Raw genomic sequence first — 18,170 nt, 5'->3', positions numbered from 1 at the left:
CTCGAGTTTTATTTTTAGGCTTTGCCAAAAGCCACTGTGTCAAGTGTCCTACTTGGTCCTACTAGTGTTGCCGTCCAATATGGCGGACCATCTCGCACATGCCAAGCCCCCAGGAAGTGCGCCGGACTCAGATGAAAATATTCGTGGTGGCCAAACGGCGGTACTACACTTCCGCTTGGTTGCCAGGCCCGGAAACACTTTTTCACATTGACTTACATGGGGAAAGAGTGGTCTGTAAATCGTTGAACTACCCAGTATGAACACTTGTATAGCCCTTATTAAAAACATTCATTCCTCAAGTTGAAGAAATGTGCTAATAACGTTATTCTGAGAGTTATTTCCCTCTGCATTATGAACGCGCATCTAACCCACGGGACCGCACGCCCGGCACGTTCATGTTACGTGTTCAGCATGGTCCCGACCAATCAGAGCACACTGTGCTCACAGGGAGGGTGGGGGCTGGAGCTATTGGAGCTACAACGAGCCGTTAAAGGCAGAGAGTGAAATTCAGTGAATACACGTGGTTTACAGAGATGCTATATGAGAAACCAATGTGAGTTGCGTTTATCTTTACCCATGGATACACAATAAGAACGGACCCATATCGTCTTACTGCCAGCCCACGGAGCTGTAATAATGGATATATTGCACATGTTTGCTGTAATTCATTATTATACTACATGGGCTATATGATTACATCTTGTACCGTAAATGTTGTATTAAATAAAGTTAATATTACCGACGTTATTAACGTCCCTGTAGCTTCGTATTGCACTAAGAAGCTTATTGCACTGTATATATATATATATATATATACAGTGCAATAATTATTTCATGCTAAATGAAGCTCTGTTGGATATCACTAGATCCTGTTACAGCGTAATAGAAGTACATAACGATTGATGTGAACATTAGCATAATTACTAGCTAGCCGCTAGCTGCTAACTGCCGCCTAGTTAATATCAAATCCATCATAATAACAAATCATTACCATGCTGTCATGAACGTGCGGTTCTGTAACTTACGTGTACGCAAATTGACGTGCTTGATGTGAACGAGCATTTTGGTTAAAGTTGCGCATGCGCTATGAGCGCACATACGGGTACTTCTCAGGCATGCCGGGTAATCTGTGATGTTTCACTCTCTCAAAAGTTGGGCCATTTTATCATCATGCGCCAATGAGCAACTCTCATAGGAATGAATGAGGACCCGCCTCCCACGCTGTATCCAGTTCTTATTATACATTCATGGCACATGCGCACTGCAGATCGGGCAGAGCTGCAGATCGGGTAGTTACCATGGATGTATAGAGTGGCGAAGTTACGCCCATCTACTTCCGGTCCATGGGACCTTATTTCGGAAAAATAATGTATTGAAGTCAATGGAGAGAGAAAACATATCTTTCGATCCCGTTTTAATTGTGCCATGAATTACACATATGATGTTTGTCAATCTTAAAAAATTATTTCCATGTCAAAAAAGTCACAGTTTGTCGTAAAACTGTTGAAATATAAGACGATGAAAAATACGCAACTAGAAAGACTACAAATCCCAGAGTCGCGTAAGTGATGTCACAATTGTTTTCCTCCACTAAGAGATAGCTAACAGCACCGCGCGTTCTGGATTGTTATGATGGATTTGATAATAACGAATAATGAGGCGGCTGCGGCAGTTAGCAGATAGCAGCTAGCGGCTAGCTAGTGTAACGTCCGAGCCATTAGTAATTATGCTAATGTGCACATCAATCGTTATGTACTTTTATATTACGCTGATGTAACAGGATCTAGTGATGGTTTTGTTCAGCATTGCCAGCTTCACTGTTGAGCTTTATGTTGTGCCCAGCATTCTCCTGTGCTCTGAAATCAAAATGTGGATAAGCATAAAACAACACTAAAATAAACACTACAATTGTTAGAAATTAAAATCAATGTTGGTATGGCGTAATTTGAATTAAATACACTATTTAATTTAAATCAGTTTTATTCTGAAAAACCGGAAGTTCACTAACTATTAACTTAATACTTTTATTCTGACAATTATTCATTTCCGGTTAGCATTAGCATGTGGCGAAATGCTGCATTTTCAAACCGTGAATCAAAGGTGAAATGACATGTGATGTTGTACACTGAGCACACTGGGTTTAGCAATCATTTATTACCGCTGAATAACGTTTATTAGGGAATGTTTAAATAACCACAGACACCAGAATGATATAATTTAACAACAGAAAAAGGCAGAAATTGCATTGGACCCGCCCCCGACGACGCCGGCCAATAGGAGAAGACCTCCGATGACAACAGGAAGAGCAAGCCAAGGATTGACCTCTTTCTACCTGCTGACCTGGGCTGCTTCTCAGGTCGATTAAATGAAATCCTTGCTTCCCTCACTTGCGTCGTTTCCCTGCGTTTAGTCCCTCCCACCAGGGAAGCATGGAGGGACGCAAGGAAACCACGAGAAGCAGGGAAATGAGTTTTAAGAGCAATGGGACGTCCTTTCCTCCGGAGCGTCACGTGAAGCGACGTCCGTTTGTGATGACGCTGCACAGCTGTTCGTCTGGCAGCAGCCAGCTCTGTACCCGTTATTTCCACAAACACCCCCGCCTCTGTTAGTACACATTTACTGACATAAACATTAGTATCATCTGTTGTAGATCCAAATACATGAAATAAAATAAGAAGTCATTCTCAAAAAAGATAAACGCCATTCTTAAAATGTATAAACGAAAAAAGCGATCATGAAAATGTTTCCAATAAATGAATACAAAAATGTTTGACCACTTTGTTGTTTAGATATATCACATATTTGTAACTAAATGATACATGAATTGAAACAAAACACAGTATAAACTGAGGAGTGAGTCCCGTGAGGTTCATGTATTTTCTTCACTCCGCTGGGGTATTGCTCTCATGTCAAGAAGCATCAGATCAGTGCATGCACTGCCTCGTCCAATCAGTGAGCGATACACAGTAAGGGGGCGGGGTGAGTATCTGAGGATTTCATCGGAGGATGGTCTGGTGGTTCCTCGGTTATCGCTCCTCCATGATCGCTCCTCACTCCTCGATCCTCGGTCCTCCGGCAGAAATAAGAGCCATGGGACGGTACTCAAGATGGCGCAGGCAAATCAACTTCCGGTGAGACCGAGGACCGAGGAGCGAGGAAATGAAAATAGTCGACCTGAGAAGCAGCCCTGGACTGACCGGGCGGATGAGGAGAGCGCCTCCACTCGCACATTTCATTTTGTACTGTACACCACCGCATCTTTTGTGTAATTAAATGCTGTTAACTTTTATAAGCTTCCCTTGACTCTTTTCAGTCTCTCCTGCCTTCGGGGTTCTAGAATACACTAACACAATACAACTTGTTATTTGACACACACAAGGTTGTTCATTTGTGTGTATAATTATACAACACAGGCTATATATATATATATATATATACACAAGTATAATTAATACAACTGTTAATTTGATTAGAGCTTTGACACATATATCTTTATTTCTATATGTATAAGTGTGACGACTTCCTCGGGCGATATCATATGGTATAGCTAATTAATCTGGGTCAAAACGTGTTGTGCCACATGCAAAGGTTGTAAACTCTGGCTTATCCCTGCGTGGTATTATAGTAATAGCAAACAGCAATGTTCAACTCCTTTAATGGTATATTGCAAGTGCAATACACTCGCCTAGCCCCCTATAGTATCGCTCACTGATTGGACGATGCAGCGCATGCACTGATCTGATGCTTCTTGACATGAGAGCAGAGTGAAGAAAATACATGAACCGCACGGGAGTCACTCCTCAGTTTATACCGTGTTTTGTTTCAATTCATGTATCATTTAGTTACAAATATGTGATATATCTGAACAACAAAGTGGTCACAAATCATTTTATTCATTTTTTGGAAACATTTTCATGATTGCTTTTTTCGTTTTACATTTTCATTTATTGTCATTTCCATTCAGTCAGTCATTAAGTGCTACCCATGCTTCCCTGGTGTGAGGGACTAGTCGCAGGGAAACGACGCAAGTGAGGGACGCAAGGAATCCATTTAACCGAAGTGAGAAGGACCCCAGGGAAGCATGGAGAGACGCAAGGAAACCACGAGAAGCAGGGAAATTAGTTTTAAGAGCAATGGGACGTCCTTTCCTCCGGAGCATCACGTGAAGCGACGTCCGTTTGTGATGACGCTGCACAGCTGATCGTCTGACAGCAGCTCTGTTCCCGTTATTTCCACACACACCCCCGCCTCTGTTAGTACACATTTATTGACACAAACATTTGTATCATCAAGATAAATGCCATTCTTAAAATGTATAAACGAACATTAGTTGGATTAATATTGATTAGAGTGCACAATAGAAATAAAATAATTGAGAGAAGAAAAAGAGATATGTTATCTATCAAAACCCAGTTAGATTAACATTCATTGGATTGCACACTTTGTTTGTTTGTGTGGATATGTAGCACATTAACATTTTAATAGCACTTAATGACTGACTGAATGGAAATGACAATAAATGAAAATGTAAAACGAAAAAAGCAATCATGAAAATGTTTCAAAAAATGAATAAAATGATTTGTGACCACTTTGTTGTTCAGATATATCACATATTTGTAACTAAATGAAACATGAATTGAAACAAAACACGGTATAAACTGAGGAGTGACTCCCGTGAGGTTCATGTGTTTTCTTCACTCCGCTGGGAAACGGCTCTCATGTCAAGAAGCATCAGATCAGTGCATGCACTGCATCGTCCAATCAGTGAGCGATACACAGTAAGGGGGCGGGGCGAGTGTCTGAGGATTTCATCGAAGGATGGTCTGGTGGTTCCTCGATTATCGCTCCTCGCTCCTCCGGCAAAAATAAGGCCATTGGGACGCTACTCAAGATGGCGCAGACAAATCAACTTCCGGTGAGACCGAGACCGAGGAGCGAGGAAATGAAAAATAAGAGAAGTGAGAAAGGGCCAGTGACAGCCACAAGGAATATTTTCCTCAGAGTTCGGCGCACTTCTTAGGGGCTTGGCTGCAGGGGGCGGGCTAACCGTCTGTGCTGTAATTCCTCACAGCGAAGAAGACGCATGAGCAAAAACAATAACACATAACTAGCTGCTCTCGGAAAAACAACTACGAAATACCCCGTATTTAGCTCAAAATTCACATTAGAACACATATAAGCAGAAGGTGTCCGTGAGTGTTGTAAACATAACTCTTCATGGAGGTGAGCTCCGCGCCATGTTGTGTTCTTCACAGCAATAGCATGCCTTCGTGGTTGTGACGCGATACCTAGCTGTCCCGCTAGCTGCTCACTTCCCGCTTTGTGTTTCTGTTTAATGTCACTGCTCCCTGCCAACGCGCAGACATGGAGAGTTTGTACAAGCGCAAAATGTTCGCTTCCATGCGGAAAACCAAAGTGGACGCATCGAAGAAAAAGCAGATCGGCCTGCCTGCTTCGATCCTGGACGACAGTGACGAAGGCTCCTTCACATCCTCCTCCTCCGGATCCCAGTCCGACTTCCTGAGCTCCCCGGAGGAGGATAGCGAGCAGGAGGACCGGGGCCGAAGCGGCTCCGGGGCGACTTCCAGCGATGACAGCCGCTCCGTGACCCGCAGAAAGCGCTCCTTTCTGGGAGGGGACAACAGCTCCTCTTCTTCCAGCCCCGGAGAGGAGGACACAACTAATGATGAAGAGGGGGACACGAGCCAGCCGAAGAGGATGTCGCAGCCCAGGAAGCGGATCCGGCTGAAGCGACAGGAAGAGTCCGACTCGGACTGTGTGGAGGAGAAGCAGAGAGAGGAGGCGGAGAAGCTGAAGAGGAGGCAGAGACACAACAAGCTGCTGGCGCTGTCCCGGAGGATGAAGGCCCGGGTCCCGAGCCGGAGGAGGATCCGTCTCTCGCAGGTAGGCTACCTCCTGGACCTCCTTCACACCCAGGGTCTGACTGCAGTTCTGAGTAAAACTCGGTTCAGGTAAAATGTGCGCATAATAATGCTTGTCTATCCTGGGTCAGTTTTAACGTGCAGTGAGTGGGACTTGATACAGCTATCACAGGTTAACTAGGAAGAAGTATTCAGACCATGCTTTACTGGAGTAAAACTATAGATACATTACTGTCGAAATTACATTTCATTTTTTTCATACTTATTTACAACTAATAGTCCTTCATTCAAAGTGTTACTGAAGTTTAAGTACAAAAGTATTATCAGCAAAATGTACTTAAAGGTCACCTATCATGCAAAATGCACTTGTTTATGTCTTTTATACATAAATGTGTCCCCGGTGTGTCAGGAGACTCACAAAGTGTCAGGAAATACAACCCTCTCTCTTTTCCCCCTTACCCAAATCTAAAAAAATGGGGGTACAACGGAGCTGATCCAGATTTGCTGCGGTCATGACGACATTACTAAAAATGTGGGCTGGCTGTAGAGCAGGGGTGCCCACACTTTTTTGGCTGGTGAGCTACTTTTGAAATGACCAGCTCACCGAGGTCTACCAACCAAAAATAAAATACCAAATTGCAAGGGTTGCTGAATAACACGTTTTATTTATACATGGGATAACTACAATAGGGCTGCAACAAACGACTCATTTGATAATCGATTAATCTATCGATTAATGAAACGATTAATTGACTATTCGGACTATTACTGTATGCCTTGCACAATTTCTCAAACTCTCCTATTTAGCCATCAACTTTTAGATTTAGCTTGAGGTTGTTTTAGGCATGTGGAAACTAACAATGAAGACAATAAAGATGAATACTTGATTCAAAAATACATATATTATTAAATTAACTTAACAAATTGTGAACAAAACTAACATTGCTTTTTATTTAAATTAAATAAATAATATTTCACAACAAAAGAAACAACAATGTTTTAACAAATCGTATTAAATAATCTGATGACAGAATTGTAAACAGAATAGCTGAAACTTTAACAAAATAAATACCTCAGTTACCTCTAATCATTAATCCATGTTTGTATAATGTAGTTAGTGTGGTGCTGCTAGCATAACACCTGACGTGGAAACGTTACTCGTGGATGGAGCTCGTGTTACCACCCATACATGCTAAACTCTCTTGGCAAGGAGCATTGTCTACATCGAGACGGGTACCATTTAACCACACCTTGGAGCGCTTCTCTCCGCCATCCCAGCCGTGTGTTGCTGCATGTAGCAGCTGCTGTGTGTAAACTGCCCCGCCCCCTCGCACACAGACGGGGGAGAGATCTCGTCTGGATTGGAAAGGTAGAAAATACACCGACCATAGACGCATTTGTTTGTCTTTTTGCATGTTAGAAACGAGTTGGCGACATTAAGACTGCGAGATAATGTTTGTGTAGCAATAATACATGACCTTTCTCTTTCTCAACTCGCTACTCGGAGGGAAGTCGCTGTCATATGCCTTGTGAACACTCCGATAATGCCTCTCCACGTTACCTTTCTTTGGTAGAGCGACGCTTGCTTTACAAATAAGGCAAATAACCTTTGAATGTGACATCACAAACAAATATTCTTCCTCCCATTCTGGGTGGAAGTGGTATGTTTAGCTTCTTGCTCGGTCCCGCACTCATTTTGTTGTTTGTCTCTTGTTTGTCTCTTTAACTTAATTTGAGTTTTCCCGGCACTTGACTGATTTTGTATCGCTTTGCATTCTGGGTTAACAGACTGGAAAGCGATAGGTCGCTTTTTCTGTCAATCAAGTAAACTCCTGAATTAAGTGGCAGGGAGGCCAAGGGAGGAGGGATCAAAACCTGTTTTGTCTATTTTAACGGAGCCGGATTTTTTTTTATGAATGACTCGCGATCTACCAGCATTGCCCCCGCGGTCGACGTACTGGGCACCTCTGCTTTAGACCCACGGGACTATCAGAAACAATGAGCGACGTGTTTTGGAAGTAATATGAGGCATGCTACAATGGGTGATCTGTTTGGTATTTTGAGCAAAACACTTCAGAGACATGTTTTGTATAGATGTGGCCCTATAATATATTGCTCAAATATAGCATAATAGGTGAGCTTCAAAGTATAGAAAGTAAAAGTCATCATTGGGCAGAAAAAAATTGCCTTATATGTGAAGCATTTTATTGACTTTTTGTAAGATATTTAAATTATTATCATTTTCTAGTAACATTTTTAGAAATGCATTTTGTTAAAAGTAGTGCTTTTGACTACAATGAGAGTAGTTGCTTTTACTTTGAAAACATAATAGTGTCATCCTGAGCCTACTTTAAGGATATAGGTACTTTCTAGGGTTTCTATTTTTTTTCTTTATGTTTCTAACAAGCTTTTTGCTGAGGCACCTGTCAAGATACCGTTTTTATTTAGAAGTGTTGGGGGAAGTGGGTGGGGGAAAGTGAAATGTCCATAGAGAAGTTTTTTCTTTCTTAGGAGAACATTTGTGTGTGCACAATTATTGGGCAACTATTAGTGTGCACAATTATTATGCAACTAAAAGAAAAACGAAAATGTTCCCATCTCACCTGTTAAAGGGAGAATAATAAACAAACAACTCAAAATGTAGAAATAAACATTTCTAACATTAAACAAAAAAGACCAGATATCAATATAGCCACCCTTCTCTTCAGTCACGAGCCTTCCATTGATGGAGTCAGTTTCTGGATCTGTTGACGATTAACCACAGCCTCCCAGACTCTGTTCAGAGAGGAGTTTCCTTCACCGTAAATCTCCCATTTTTAGAAGGGCCCACATGTTCTCAATTAGGTTTAGGTCAGGTGAGGATAAGATAAGAAGAAGTGCTTTATTGATCCCAGTTTGAGAAATGTTTGCGTTGCAGTAGCATAAAAAGACATGGCATTGTACATTACAAATTGAAAGAAATAAACATTCCAACATGTAAACATCTCACTAGAAATAAAATAGCATTTAAAAAAAGGAAATATACATGTTGAATTACAAATGTACAGTAACAAAATATAAAGCAGGATATTACATATACATAGGTATTAAATATTAGATTGAATATAAATGTACAGTGTGATTTTAAGTCCAGTTGTCCAAGAGAATCTATGGAGCAGAGAGTTCTCTGCCAGCCAGAGGTGAGTTATCGTATAATGTTTTCCTGTACCTGTCTGTGACAGCGGAGCTGCAGCAGTCTGTAGAGAAGGGGCTCCTGTCTGTCCAGCTGCAGGTGGAGAGGATGGGTGGTGTTATCTGTCTGTCCAGCTAGGGGTGGAAAAAAGATAATATCACAATATTTTTCAAGCAGTATCACGATAGACGATATTTATCACGATATTTTTTCGTGTCGGTTATTATGGTTATTTTTCAAGTTACTTAACAGTACAACCACCTACAAGGTAACAACAACTCAAATAAAAAGGAGTAACAAAATACCATTTCAAGCTGGTTTTAATTCTGCAATGAATCCCTGAATGAACAATTCAACAGGAATTTTGATATGGCTTCCTCAGTGTTCAAGTAGGCAGTAGCGTGGGAAAAAAAGTAGGGGAAGCCAATAATACGTCCTTTCTTTTGGGTCGGGGGTGTGGTGGTCAATGTAATAACGTAACCAGATGAGTGATTAGAGCACCCGGTATCATTTTACACACATTTGTATCAGATGCAGGACTTACACACGCCTGTTATCTAACCGACAGGTCCGCACGCACTCTCCAGCCCAAACTCTAATAAGCATTCATTCACAAACTAAATCAGGAGACCTTTAACGTTTTACGTCCGATTCGCTCCTTTTTTCCTCGCTGTACACAGCTCTAGTTTGGGCATCGGCCTGTCATCAGATTGTATTTGTTGTTGCTGCTGAAGCGGAAGTTTAGTACAATTTATTTTTGATGAAATATTCTAAATCTCCACCCTCCATAATTGCACTTGCTTCAGTTGCTTGCTACTTTCTAACGGCGGTGAGAGTGATGCAGTGACGCTATCTATCTTCTATCGATTAGATTTATGATTCGAAAATTATAAAAGTAGGGTAGACATGTGGATAATATCCGACTGAACACAACGTGCATTTATCTAACAGGTTAGTTTTCCACTGACCTTATTTCGAGCTATTTTCCAAAATCCTATGGAGAAATCACATTGCTTTTTTGTCGAGGGAAACCGAGAGCAGCTTACTTCCGGATTTTAGGACGCGTCACTGCAACACTAAGTTGATGCGATTTGATTGGATTGTGAGGCAAGGGAAGCCAGCCGCCTCTGGCTTCCCTTGGCATGGCCCTGACCAATCACAGGTTGGCAGGGGCATCATGTGAGCCTCATCTGATTGGTCAATCCCTCCATTTTTTTCACCAAGGGAAGCCAGATTCGGCTGGCCTCCTCTCGCAACAGAGAGTGCAATCTACTGTTTCACCATAACATCTAGAGGGGCGCTGTTCGTTTCACTCTTTGTAAAATACTCAATGAGAATGGGGGAGAGACGGGCCGGCAGCAACACACAGCAAAGGAGAATTATCGAAACAAAACAGTGTTTTTATTTATTTATTTAAATTATAACTACAATCCAAAAAAACAGGCAAAGCCTGGCTTCCCTTGGCCTCCGGGAGAAAACGCCACTGCAAGTAGGTAGGCCTACACCCTACACAACAAACGTTAACACTGGTTTCTTCACCAAGTAAAGTGCACTCTCTTGCTAAATAAAATAAAAATATTCAAGGCACAGTTTCTCAGTATAAAAATGCACTTTCTGTTTTAGGTAGCACTAGCAGTGATGTAACATCAATAAACATGAAAAGGAGAGTAAAACATAACTAAGTAAAACATAAAACATCAATGAGGAAAAGTCAGTGCCAAACAATTAAAATGTAAACTTTAGACTTGAAGTGCAATCAAAGACTTTAACATAACTGAACATCTGTTTTAAAAGGGAAACACAATATAAATACCTTATTCATAAAATAAAATATAAGCCAACAGAATCAACCAAGACAATAAATGAAGTGCAATACTGTCTGAATCCTGACTAGACAGTAGACAGCTTGGTTTTTACTAACCGTTATCAGTATGTAGTTACTTCGGCATCATTTTGAAACGTGCATTACAATTAAATCACGGTAAAATAGGTTAATGTTGTCGTAGTTGGTTTCCACCACAGTATATATGGCATTAAGCCTCGCCCCCTCACCATCGTGTCCTGTTTGAATGACAGGAGTAAACAGCTGACAGCCGCGGTGAAACTCCAGCGGTTAGAGCTATGAGAATATTCGCATCGCGTCCATTGTGAACGCAGCATAATGCAATTCAGAAACCACTGTTCTGACGCTTTTAAAGCAACTTCGAGATTTTAACAGTATCAGGGGCACACAGGCCATGGTGGCCGTAGGACGTACAATTATTTTCGGGGCTTTACGGCCAGACCGTAAAAAAAAAAATTAATAACAATAAAAATACAAGTGTTTGTGTTGTTCTGTGGCACAGTAAGAGAAAAGACAACTCCCCATAATTGTAGCAATTATCATTATGAAATGTAGTGGAACAGTAAAACACAAAAGAGCGATTTTAAAAAATCGTTTTTTGGCTGTTTAGAATAGATGGTGTTGCTCCATCTGGGTCACTGCCGGTGGTTGAGATGGTGGGGTCTTTGGCGACTAGTTTTATAGCCCCATGTACATTACTTAGTTGCTTCAGGAGATTGGCATTGCTGTTATTCGATGTGGACAATGCTTTCTGTCCTGCACACAGTTTACATTTGACCGTGATATTTTTTGCGTCCTTTATCCCCACAAATTGAAAATAGTGGTTATATCTCCAAGTTGCAAATGCGCTGCTGCTCTCGCTGATACTTGCATCTGCCATTGTGTGTGCTGGTGGTGGGCGTTGCCGTGTATGTGTGTGTGTTAGCTAGTGTTAATTTCGTCAGCTATTTTTTAATTTAGTTTTAGTCTTAGTCCTGTGTTAAATTTCCTTTTTAGTTTTAGTCATATTTTGTCACCTTCATCCTGTTTTTATTTAGTCAAGTTTTAGTCGACTAAAAGTCTGAGCATTTTAGTCTTATTTTAGTCAAAGAAAACTAATTATTTTAGTCTACTTTTTGTCAATGAAAACTGTTGAGTCTTTTTTAGTCATCAGATTATAGAACATGTCAGTCAAACTAGTCTAGCCAAAACCAAAAATTTGTCATTTTAGTCAAACGTATTTCACAATAAGATTATATCTTGTCCTTATTTGATGAAAAACACAGGTTGAATGATTAAGAAGCTTTGCAGAGAGTATCTGCTCAGGTTTGTGGTGTTTTTACCAGCTGTGTTATGGCCACATTGCTTCCCTTCTGATGAAACAATGCATTCGCTTTTTTTCTCCGCCTCATTGTAGCGAAAATGGGCCCAAATATCACATCGTTTCTTTCTCCCATGCAGTGGTGGCTTTAGACTTTTTCGTTGTCAGTCATTTTGACGGACAGGATCGTAACATTTCCATCATAATCCATTATTATCCGTCGAGTGCACAATTTATCAATCACTCGCGCTGACGGGGGGGGTATTCGGTTAACGCGAGTGCGACCACTGCTCCCAAGCCCTGTTGTTGCCATTTTATTTTCTGTTAACCCTCCGGTATCATTCGATTGGACTACGCAAATTAGTCATTCGAGACAAAGATGTCCACTGCAAAAGACTTTGATAAAAACATTATATTAAAAGGTTTTTTTCACAACTTTTTTGGGTTCAATCTTTAAAGCAACTTCCGCCCTAATAGAAAATACCAAAAATGTAATAATTTTCAGGATTTTAACCCTTTAAATGCCATTTTGAATACATGAAACCGCTGGTTTTTTTCATGATGAAAACAGAGAAAATGAGTTATTTTCCAAAAATACATATCTGGGGACTGGCTCTTTTTTTTTTATAACAGTCTTGGATATGTCAAATATTAGCAACAAAATGGATTTTTTTGCATTATTAGTTTTCGCACAAAATCAGATTGAACCAAAAAGTTACAAATTAGTCATTCGGGACAAAAATGTCCACTTCCAAAAACTGCTCTAAAATGACAACAGATTAATATCTTTTTAAACTTTTTGCGGTTAAATCTTTCAATCAACTTCATTCCTGATCAAAAATACCAAATGTTAACTTATGTTCAGGATTTTAACTAGTGGTGCACGATAAATATCGGTCCGATATTAGGAATTATGACGTCATCCCGATAAACCCGATAAAAGTATTAATAGCCCCGATAATATACAATATATTTTTTGGGTAAAAAAAAAGAAAAAAATACTGCGGTGTGGTGGATTGGGATGAGGGGCGCTTGTTTTTCACTCGGCTCCTCCCGTTTTGCCAGTACTGTGGTATTAGTGGTTTAGGAAGAGGGGAGTTCTTCACAAATCCAGCGCTCCCTAACTCATGCCTGGCTGTGACGTAAATGGTGTGCGGCCGTGAAGCCAGGACAGTAAACAAACATGTCGTCGGTAATATGGGACTATTTCAAAGTTTCAGAGTTAGATAGTTCGCTTGCTAGTATTAACAAATGCAATGCAGACGTTCCACGAGGAGGGAAAAAGGCAACGAGATATAATACTTCCAACCTGATTAGTCACCTGAAACATCGCCATCGCTACGATGGTGTGTTAAAAGCGTACGAAGACGCCTGCGCTGCTAAACTAGCGGCGAATCCAAAGCCAGCTGCAAAGGCACCGGGGCTTTTACCTACAGTATCGACGAGGCTTTTGAAAAAGGCAAGAAGTTTGCCAGAGACGACCCCAGGGCTAAAACAATCTCTAACTTCATCATAGAAATGATGGCGCTTGACGACCAGCCCTTCTCCCTCGTCGAAGATAAAGGATTCAGTCGGCTAGTTCATCATTTAACCAGGTGTGCAAAAACTACAGGTACATTTAATATATATATATTTATATTATTATCAGTTATCGGTATCGGTCTTGAGAAGCAGGAAGTTATCGGTATCGGTTTCAAAAAACCAATATCGTGCATCCCTAATTTTAACCCTTGAACTGCCGTTTGAAAACACGAATTTACGTTTTCTATGAAAAACATGCACAAAAAGGCAGTTATTTTCCATATAATGAATGTTGGGGGGGTCGGCTTTTTATTTTTTTTAACACAGTCTTGGATAGGTCAAAGATTAGCAACAACATTGATTTTGGTAGATAATTACTTTTTGCACAGAATCAGATTAAACAAAAAAGTCACAGATTAGCCACTCGCGGACAAAAATATCCCATCCACTCCCATTATAACCACATATTTTGATCTCTCCGCCATACCGGTATAAAATCATGCATTTTGTAATGTCAGGGTTTTATATTGGAGGAAAATAGTTCAATTTGTCCTTTTTACTGTATATGACCAGATGTGACATTTTACCATTGAATTACATGCTTGTCATTTCTTGGTTTCTTTGCCTGTTGTATAATGGGGCCCTGCCAGCCATTGGAATACATGTATGCAACTAATATGATGTAGGTGTGTTGGTATGGATGTGGAAGAGTGGTATCATCTGAGAAATGTGTGTGTTTGTGTGTGTGTGTGTGTGTGTGTCTGGATGTACTGTGTGTGTGTGTGTGTGTGTGTGTGTTGTGTGTGTGTGTGTGTGTGTGTGTGTGTGTGTGTGTGTGTGTGTGTGTGTGTGTGTGTGTGTGTGTGTGTGTGTGTGTGTGTTGTGTGTGTGTGTGTGTGTGTGTGGTGTGTGTGTGTGTGTGTGTGTGTGTGTGTGTGTGTGTGGTGTGTGTGTTGTGTGTGTGTGTGTGTGTGTGTGTGTGTGTGTGTGTGTGTGTGTGTGTGTGTGGTGTGTGTGTGTGTGTGTGTGTGTGTGTGTGTGTGTGTGTGTGTGTGTGTGTGTGTGTCCCGCGACCCCCCTCTAACGTCGCTTGGTTTACAGCCCGTCGCCGTTTTCCCCTCCTCATCTTTCTTTCTTTCTCTTCTCCTCTCGCTTTCTCTCACTCCCTCATTCCCAAACTCATACACACTCTTACATATTAAACCTCCTTATACCTTGTATGTGTGTGAGTGATTGTGTGTGAGAAGGAGACAGGAGTAAGTGTGCTCTCATGGCGTTTTGTTTTTCATTTGTGCTGTTTCATGTGTCTTTGAGGTAAACAGATGTATGATCTTGACCCAGCTTGACCTTGATATTTTGAATTGTTTGGAACTTCAAAGTCCTTTGATAATGTCTCTTTAGCAAACAGACATACACAGCCATACAGATGTAGCGCTTCATTTCAGACGCCTACCCGTGCGGGTCCGTGATCTGCACGGGGTGGGCCCCTGCTGAAAAGGAAAACCCCCCCGCAGGACTTGAAACGCCCCCTTGATAAATACATTTAATTATAATGAAACCAGCTGCAATGAATCATGGATCCACCAGGGGGAGCCATGATTAAAAAGCTGCCACACTGGAACTCATGTGAAATAAACAGCTGATCTACAGGTATCTGATATAGCGGATATTTGTTAAGATCCATATGTCACGGATAGGATCATATTCTGTGCTAAATAAGAGACATGTAATCATTTACTAAACATCTCCATGTTTTTATTTAACAAAATAATGTTTAATTCACGTTGGCGTAAGTCCAAAACCATCGCTATGTTTTTAGATCAGGAAATGCATCCAGGCTCAAACAAACGATTTCCAATCATCATCCTCACGATCATTTAATGTATCATATGTTCGCGAGTTGAAATGAATGCACTAAATGTAATCCACGTGAGTTTACAACAACAAAAATAATCGCTTTGTTTTTATATCACATCCGACCGGAGGAAAATGCAGCACGGGTCTCACTACTGATCATCCTAATCCCACGGGCAAACAATAATATGTACAGTGTTAATAGTTTACTGTATTATTAGTGTCTAATATTACTGGGGATTTCGGAATGGTAGCCTACTGGATTTTGATTTATTGTATCGGCTTCATATCGCAATATATTCCCGAAGTCTGAAATGCAAAAATGTCCCACATTAGGGCAATTCACCCTACATTTAATCATTCATACAAAATCATATTTCGTTTCTTTTTAACGAAATAAATGTGGTTTAATCCACATAATTTACTGTGTTAATTGTTTTCTGTAGTATTGTGCACATTACTTTTCGCTGCTTGTTGCACCCCTGGTTAGAAGCTAAACTGCATTTCGTTGTCTCAGTACCTGCAATATGTGCAATAACAATAAAGTTGAATCTAATCTTGAGCAGGAACAAATGTATTTAGGCTACTTAGTACATATCTGACATTAACGATTAAACACATTTGTGCATTCTTTAAACCGAGTCAAGCCGAGTCCGGAGGTGGCGGCACATTAAAGTGTGCACCTGATTGTTTAACTTGAAGGTGCCTGATGACATTTAATCATTCAAACTAAATCATATTTCGTTTATTTTTAACGAAATAAATGTGGTTTAATCCACATAATTTAGGCCTACTGTGTTAATTGTTTAGTATTGTTTAACTTGAAGGTGCCTGATGTGAACATTTCCAGAAGAACTCTAGCTTGAATGGCCTTTGTTTGTATACAGTAGGCCTACAGTATAGCCCAACCATGTACACCTTCCTTTTTTCCCGTCCAAAGTTTGAATTGGATAAAGGTAATGGTTATCGATGGTGCTTTTATAGCCTATTGTATAATAACTGTGTGATTTATATTGCTTTTCAAATGCATATGGCCACCCATTTACACTGCTCTTCCCGTCAAGAATATGAATAGAACTTAGTTAGATCACTTTACATTTCTGCAAATTAATTTTTAATCACACACGTCTCCCCGTCCCGAAAATGATAAATAAAATAAAAAGAGGAAACCATTTTCAAGTTCAGTTTTCAACGTTTTATTTAAAATAACTGACATAACAGACACCATACTGTAGGCCTATCTGCTGCGGAAACCAGGACGAGCTATTTCGGGATCTGTTTTTCGGGGGCTCCTCAGTCTCTCATTTACCCGGCTCCTGATCTTATGCCACTGGTCAATGTTCAGATTTGGGAACCAATTGGAAACATAGGACTCAATCTTTTTCAACCTCTTGACGGGAAAAAAGGAAGGTGTAATGGTTGAATGATGAATAAACAGTGAGGAGGGGTACAGTATGAATACACTAGATATTAGGGGTGTAACGGTTCACAAACATTTCGGTTCGGTACGTACCTCGGTTTTTTGGTCACGGTTCGGTTCGGCACGTTTTCGGTACAGCAGAATTTTTTTTCACAAAACAAAACATATATATATATTTTTTATTATTATTAAACTGTGAATAATGTATTCACTCAAATAAATACAAAATATAATAAAATAAACATTAAGGTGCAGCATTTCGATGAACTGAAATAATCTGTATTTGAACTTTACTGTAGGCTACTAGTACTCACAAAACATAAACTATTAGTTTTGGGTTTTTTATTTTTTATTAAACTGTGAATCTTCACTCAAAAAAATACAAAATAAACATTAAGGTGCAGCTTTTCGATGAACTGAAATAATCTGTATTTGAACTGTACTGTACTAGTTCCTAAGCAGCCAGTTTGACATTATGACTTGCTTGTCATTGTATTTTCATGTTTTTTTAAAGAAAGATGAACTTGTCCACATTGCTTGCCGAAAGGGCAGATCTGCTGGCACTAACAATGTCTCCTGCTGTGAAGAACACCCTCTCGCTAGGGACAGGTAGCAGATACAGCCAGGTAGCGCTTTGCTAACATGGCAACATAAGGATATTTGGCATTTGTAACAGCTTTGACTCGGTCTGAACTCTCTGCGAGTGGTGGAGGCTTACATGCTAGTGGGAGTTGGGTTTGCACTTCAGTCTTTTTCTTTTGGTACCGGTGATATTCACGTTCGGGTGATGCCTTTTCAAGAGTGTGCAAGTTTGATGTATTGCCAGCCGCGTAACCCATTTTAGTTGAACAATGCCGACAAACAGCTTTGGTTCGGTCCACCTGTCTTTGTCCGTCATCCTTGTACGTAACTGCGAAACCAAAATGTTCCCAAACCGGAGACTTCAATGATGCTGGAGGATTTTCGAGCTCAACTTTATCTGCGTTCGCCATTAATTTTCGACAGTTCCTCAAATTACTGACTACATTTGAACGCATCCCTCTGACCAGCTCTCATAGTATGCCTCTCATCCAATTAAATGACTTGCTCGCTCTATGACGCGTTGAACCCAATGTGAGCAAATTACTCTGAATGCTGCGACGCAGCACCTGAGATTACTTCCAAAAAGTTGTTCACAT

The 18,170-nt window shown here is 40.5% G+C and overlaps 1 protein-coding gene across 2 annotated transcripts in view; it reads left to right on the top strand.

Annotated features, from left to right (window-relative positions):
* Window positions 1-4,918: 4,918 nt before the first annotated feature.
* Window positions 4,919-18,170, top strand: part of ccdc82 (coiled-coil domain containing 82) — a 31,650-nt gene continuing 18,398 nt past the window's right edge. The window contains exon 1 of one of the 2 annotated variants that reach the window (XM_034233277.1): window positions 4,919-5,972. In XM_034233277.1, coding sequence (XP_034089168.1) covers window positions 5,365-5,972 — 608 coding nt within the window. In that variant the 5' untranslated portion in view covers window positions 4,919-5,364. The remainder of the gene's footprint in view (window positions 5,973-18,170) is intronic. The other variant, XM_034233278.1, reaches the window with a different exon arrangement.

Source organism: Gymnodraco acuticeps, unplaced genomic scaffold (assembly GCF_902827175.1).
Source record: "Gymnodraco acuticeps unplaced genomic scaffold, fGymAcu1.1, whole genome shotgun sequence".
Classification (NCBI taxonomy): domain Eukaryota; kingdom Metazoa; phylum Chordata; class Actinopteri; order Perciformes; family Bathydraconidae; genus Gymnodraco; species Gymnodraco acuticeps.
The sequence above is the reverse complement of the archived record's forward strand: the minus strand, read 5'-3'. Positions and strand labels throughout refer to the sequence as shown.